Source organism: Lepidochelys kempii, chromosome 2 (assembly GCF_965140265.1).
Source record: "Lepidochelys kempii isolate rLepKem1 chromosome 2, rLepKem1.hap2, whole genome shotgun sequence".
NCBI classification, from domain to species: Eukaryota; Metazoa; Chordata; order Testudines; family Cheloniidae; genus Lepidochelys; species Lepidochelys kempii.
Genome location: NC_133257.1, coordinates 1918478 through 1924477, shown reverse-complemented (window position 1 = coordinate 1924477; position 6000 = coordinate 1918478). Strand labels below are relative to the sequence as shown.

At 53.5% G+C, this 6000-nt stretch overlaps 1 protein-coding gene across 1 annotated transcript in view; it reads right to left on the bottom strand.

The window, feature by feature from the left end:
- Positions 1-4404: 4404 nt before the first annotated feature.
- The window catches only part of WDR97 (WD repeat domain 97), a 71848-nt gene continuing 70252 nt past the window's right edge, over positions 4405-6000 (bottom strand). The window contains 1 exon segment of the mRNA XM_073335044.1: positions 4405-4844. Within this exon segment, the coding sequence (XP_073191145.1) occupies positions 4642-4844 (203 nt within the window). The 3' untranslated portion in view covers positions 4405-4641.

Here is a 6000-nt window from a genome sequence, read left to right as displayed (position 1 = left end):
CGCTGGCCCGGCCCGAGGTGGTGGCCCCAGATCGGGTGGTGCCCAACACCTACCTGACCCTGACAGGGGTGGGCAGAACCCCATTTAAGGTGCCCGTGGCAAGGATACACCTGAAATGGGGGGCCAAGGAGGGCCCCAAGGATGTGGGGGTACACCACCATTTGCCCACTGAAGTTTTGATGGCGGGAGACCTAGAGGACTGGCCAAGCAAGCCCCAGGCCGCCCTGGTTGTGACCCTTAGCCAGAGCTGGCGAGGGGCACTGCGCCCTGACCTTGGGGGGGGTACCACACCGGAGGCGTAGGACCCTACCCTGGTGGGGAGGGAGCGCCGAGGGGCACGGCTCAGAGAGGCGGAGGCCTCAGACCTGGCCACTGAGGGGGAACCGGGCCCCATCCCTTCCCCAGCCGCTGAGTTCCAGGCCGAATTGAGGAAAGATCCCTCCTTGCGGAAGCTCAGGGACCTGGCCGACCTTGGTGTGGGACGGACCATGAGGAGAGGCTGCCAGGAGAGGTTCCTGTGGGAGAAGGGGTTCCTGTACCGAGAATGGGCTCCCACAAGGGACGTACAGTCCTGTGGGATCAGGAGGCAGCTGGTGGTCCCCCAGAAGTATCGCCGCAAGCTACTGTCCCTGGCCCATGACATCCCCCTCGCAGGGCACCAGGGAATCCGGCGCACCCGGCAGAGGTTGCTACAGAACTTTTACTGGCCCGGGGTCTTTACCACGGTCCGGCAGTATTGTCGATCCTGTGACCCCTGTCAGAGGGTGGGGAAGGCCCAGGACAAGGGGAAAGCGCATTTGAGACCTTTGCCCATCATAGAGGAGCCTTTCCAGAAGGTGGCCATGGACATCGTGGGGCCTCTCAGCAGGACGACCCGGTCGGGGAAGAAATACATTCTGGTGGTGGTAGATTTTGCCACCCGCTACCCCAAGGCAGTGCCCTTAGCTTCCATTTAAGCAGACACCGTGGCCGATGCGCTCCTGACCATTTTCAGCTGAGTGGGGTTCCCCAAGGAAGTCTTGACAGACCGAGGGTCCAACTTCATGTCGGCCCTGCTCCGGTGCTTGTGGGAGAAATGTGGGGTCCGGCACGACTGGGCCTCAGCTTATCACCCCCAGTCCAATGGGCTGGTGGAGAGGTTCAATGGGACGCTAAAGATGATGCTGAAAACCTTTATGAACCAGCACCCGCAGGATTGGGACAAGTACTTACCTCACCTGCTATTCGCGTACAGGGAGGTGCCCCAGGAGTCTACCGGATTTTCGCCTTTCGAACTGTTATATGGAAGGAGGGTGAGGGGCCCCCTGGACCTGATGAGAGACGAGTGGGAGGGGAAGGCCACTCCCGATGGAGAGTCAGTGGTGGAGTATGTCCTGATCTTCCGAGAGAGACTGGCTGAACTCATGGGCCTGGCCAGGGAGAATCTGGCCAGAGCCCAGAGGAAGCAGAAGGTCTGGTATGACCGCACGGCACGGGCCCGTGCCTACGCCACCGGGGATCGGGTGATGGTTCTCATCCCTGTGAGAAAGAACAAACTACAGGCCGCCTGGGAGGGTCCTTTCAAGGTTGTCAAGCAGCTCAATGAAGTAAACTATGTGGTGGAGCTGTCTAACCGGGCGCACCACCGCCGGGTGTACCATGTGAATATGATGAAGCCATATTATGCCAGGGGGAATGTGGTGTTGGCCGTGTGTGGACAGTGGGAGGAGCAGGGAGATGACCCTTTAGTAGATCTATTCCCTGGGACCAGAGCTGGTTCCCCCCTGGAAACAATTCCCCTCTCGGATCAGCTAACCCCTGCCCAGCAAGCTGAGATCAGGGGGTGCTGCATCCGTACCGCCAGCTGTTTTCCAACAGCCGATAAGATGCTCCCCCTTCCGAGTCACAGGGAAAACTGCTCAGGACCTGGAAAGAGAGGTCCGGGACATGCTGGCTTTGGGGGTGATCCAGCCATCTGCCAGCCCTTGGGCCTCGCCGGTGGTGCTGGTCCCGAAAAAGGATGGGTCGGTCCGGTTCTGTGTGGACTATCAGAAGCTCAATGCCATCACTGTATCTGATGTCTACCCCATGCCCAGGCCGGACGAGCTCCTAGACAAGCTGGGAGGAGCTCGGTACCTTACCACCATGGACCTTACAAAGGGCTACTGTCAAGTGCCGCTGGATGCAGATGCCCGACTGAAATCGGCCTTTATCACCCCTCTGGGGCTCTATGAGTTCCTGACCCTGCCTTTTGGCCTCAAGGGAGCGCCGGCCACCTTCCAGCACCTAGTGGACCAGCTACTGAGGGGGATGGAGAGTTTTGCCGTGGCGTATATTGATGACATCTCTGTCTTTAGCCAGACCTGGGAGGACCACGTGTCCCAGGTTAGAGAAATGCTGGACCGACTCCAGGGGGCTGGGCTGACTGTAAAAGTGGAGAAGGGCAAGGTGGGGATGGCTGAAGTATCTTACCTGGGCCATCGGGTGGGGAGCGGCCGCCTAAAGCCGGAACCCGCCAAGGTGGAGGTGATCAGAGACTGGCCCGCTCCCCACACCAAAAAGCAGGTCCAAGCCTTTATTGGGATGGCAGGATACTACCGAAGATTTGTGCCCCACTTTAGTGCCATAGCCACCCCCATCACTGAGCTATGCAAGAAGGGGAAGCCAGACAAGGTGGTCTGGACCGAGCAGTGCCAGGAGGCTTTCCAGGCGCTGAAGGAGGCTCTGGTCAGTGGCCCAGTTCTGGCAAACCCTTACTTTGACAAGCCCTTTGTGGTGTTCACCGACGCCTCCGACACAGGACTGGGGGCTGTGTTAATGCAGGAGGATGAAAAGGGGGAGACACACTCCATTGTGTACCTGAGCAAGAAGTTGCTACCCTGGGAGCAACACTACGCGGCCATCGAGAAGGAGTGCCTGGCCATGGTGTGGGCCCTCTAGAAACTAGAGCCCTATCTCTTCGGGCGACACTTCACCGTCTACACCGACCACTCTCCCCTGACCTGGCTGCACCAGATGAAAGGAGCCAACGCCAAACTCCTGAGGTGGAGCCTGCTCCTGCAGGATTACGACATGGACGTGGTCCACGTGAAGGGAAGTGCCAACCTGATAGCAGATGCGCTGTCCCGGAGAGGGGGCCCCGAACTTCCCCAGGTCACTGGTCAGTGTGACCCCGCTCAGTTCAGTCTCGAAGGGGGGAGAGATGTGACGATGTGACGCAGCAGGGAGGGGGGAGTGTTGACCTGGGAATGTGCCCTGAGGATGGGAGACCTGAGAGCCTGTCACCTGAGCCGGGAGGGGGAGGTAACACCTCTGCCCAGGAATGTGAAGACAGGCTGAGAAGGGAGCGGGGGGGGGGGGGTTTAGTTTCAGTTTGGGGCTGGATGGTGGAATGCAGGGAACCCCAGGGCTGGGGTCTGAGCTCCCTGCCCCCCAGAAGGACTTGACTCAGGGGTCCTGGTTGTACCCACAAGCTCTGTTTTGGACTGTGTTCCTATTGTCCAATAAACCTTTCATTTTACTGGCTGGCTGAGAGTCTCAGTGAATCCCAGGAAGAGGGGTGCAGGGCCCGGACTCCCCCACACTCCGTGACAGGCTATTACTTTTTTCCCTGATCTTTTTGGCACATTTATTTAACTACTAACCATTTCTTACTTTGAACTGCCTGGAGAATTTGTGAAATCCAGATTTCAAAGCATGGCCAGAGCAGTCACGGGGGTAAATTTTCAAAGGGACAAAGGGCACTTACGTGGCTCATGCCCCATTTTTTCCAAGTGGTACCCTCTAGAGTAGCTGCTGTGCCACTCCCCCGCTTCACCATTGCCCCCTCCCTGAAATTACCCCTGCTTCCCAGAGCAAACACTACCCCCGGAGACAAACCATGCAGACACTGCCCCCCCCACAACCCCCTCAGGGCAGATATTGTACCATTTCCCCTCTCCAGAACTGACGTTGTACTCGCGTGGACAAAGGCGATCATGGTTTCAAGAGGGGATAAGAGAACACTTCCTTCCAGGGATCTGATCCTGAGAAAAAATGCTCAGGCCAGCGCTGAAAGGCCATTCACCCCTTGCGTAGCTCCGTTGACTTCAGTGGAGTTTGAACATTGCTCAAGATCTAGCGCCTCAACAAGCCTCCTCTGTAACCTCCACTCACCCACTGGCCAGGGCATGTTTTCATCCTCCCTCCTGTCTTCTTACGCATGAAGGTCCTGCCTCCCCTGCTCCCCGGGGTTCCCCTTCCTGCAGACGGGAGCAGGGATGGGAGCAGAGATTAATTTCCCACATATTTCCACAGTCCCTTTTGCTGATGGAACTAGGAGTTTGGAACAGAGCTTTATCCAATCAATGATTCTTCATCACATTTCAAGAAAAGGGAAGAGGAGACAGTAATGGAGTCTGAAGCTATTGACTAGAACAATCCTGATTCCACATTTATTATTTCCCCAGTGCGTTTTGTTTTGTGTGGCTTGCTCCATCCAGTTGTTGGTGTATAACTCTCAGCTGGGCCTCCCATCTTTACCATACATATAGACTACAGTTTATTTAGTTTCCTTATAGCCAGACCTAGAAGAGCCCATTATCATTCTGCATTCAATGGCCTCTGCTCATTATCAAGTCTGGGAGTCAGGCCGATGCAGAGCCATCTTGGGTAGCCATGTCTTCAGGGATAGCTATCTGCAAGTGAGAACTTTGGGATGAAATATTTCTGGACTTTCTGATGCATGGAGATGAATGTATTTTGTGAAGCTGGCGTGTCAGAATCAGGTGGAAATGGGTTCAGGTTGATTCTTGGCACTGGCAATTTAATAGCATGTACAAATCCCGTCAACAAAGGGAGTGGAAAAATGCGCGGAAGGTAGAAACCTGGGTTTGAAGGGGAGAAACAAAAATATATTAAGAATAAAAAAGAAATGCCATAGTTCTGAATAGTGCTGTGTGACTGCTATTTCTTTCCATCATGTGTGTTCCTACCTATGGCCAAAATAGATGGCGGTGTGTTACCCAAATGTCGTATGTTCATATATACATATATGATGTATACCTAAGACTGCCAATTGTGCACCTAATGGAACTGCACTTTCACACAAGAGAACCCCTGTCCCCCAAAAATGACTGTCTAAAGTCATCCATGCCCTGTCGTCCAGTCCCAGCTTCTGGCAGTCGGAGGTTTAACGACACCCAGAGAATAGGGTTGTGTCTCTGATCATCTTGGCTAATAGCCATTGAGGCCCTATCTTCCATGTACTTATCTAATGATTTGCTGAACCCAGTTATACTTTCAGACTTCACAACCTCCCCTGCCAACGAGTTCCACAGATTGACTGTGCGTTGTGTGAAGAAATACTTCCTTTTGTTTGTTTTAAATCTGCTGCCTGTTAATTTCATTGGGTGACCCCTAGCTCTTGTGTTATGTGAAGGGTAAATAACCCTTCCTTCTTCACTTTTTCCACCCCAGTCATGTTTTTATAAACCTCTAGCGTATCCCCCCAAGTCGTCTCTTTTTCCAAGCTGAAAAGTCCCAGTCTTATTAATCTCTGCTCGTATGGAAGCTGTTCCACACCCCAAATCGTTTTTCTTGTTCTTTGCCATCCCTTTTCCAATTCACGTATACCTTTTTTGAGATGGGGAGACCAGAACTACACACAGTATTCAAGATGTGGGCGTACCAGGGACTGATATAGTGGCATTATGATATTTTCTTATTATCTCTCCTTTTCCTAATGGTTCCTACTATTCTCTTAGCTTTTTTGACTGCCACTGAACCTTAAACAGATTATTCAGAGAACTATCCACAATGAGTGGGAACAGCTAATTTAGACCCCATCATTGTATATGTATACTGAGGATTATCTGTTTTCCAATGTGCATTACTTTGCATTTATCACCATTGAATTTCATCTGCCATTTTGTTGCCCGGTCATTTATAAATCCACCCTGGCTCCTTCTGCCTCAGTTGGGCTTCCTTATTCAGTCAGGGGATTGCTTAGGTACCTGACTCCCCTCAGCTGTGGCCTGTTGG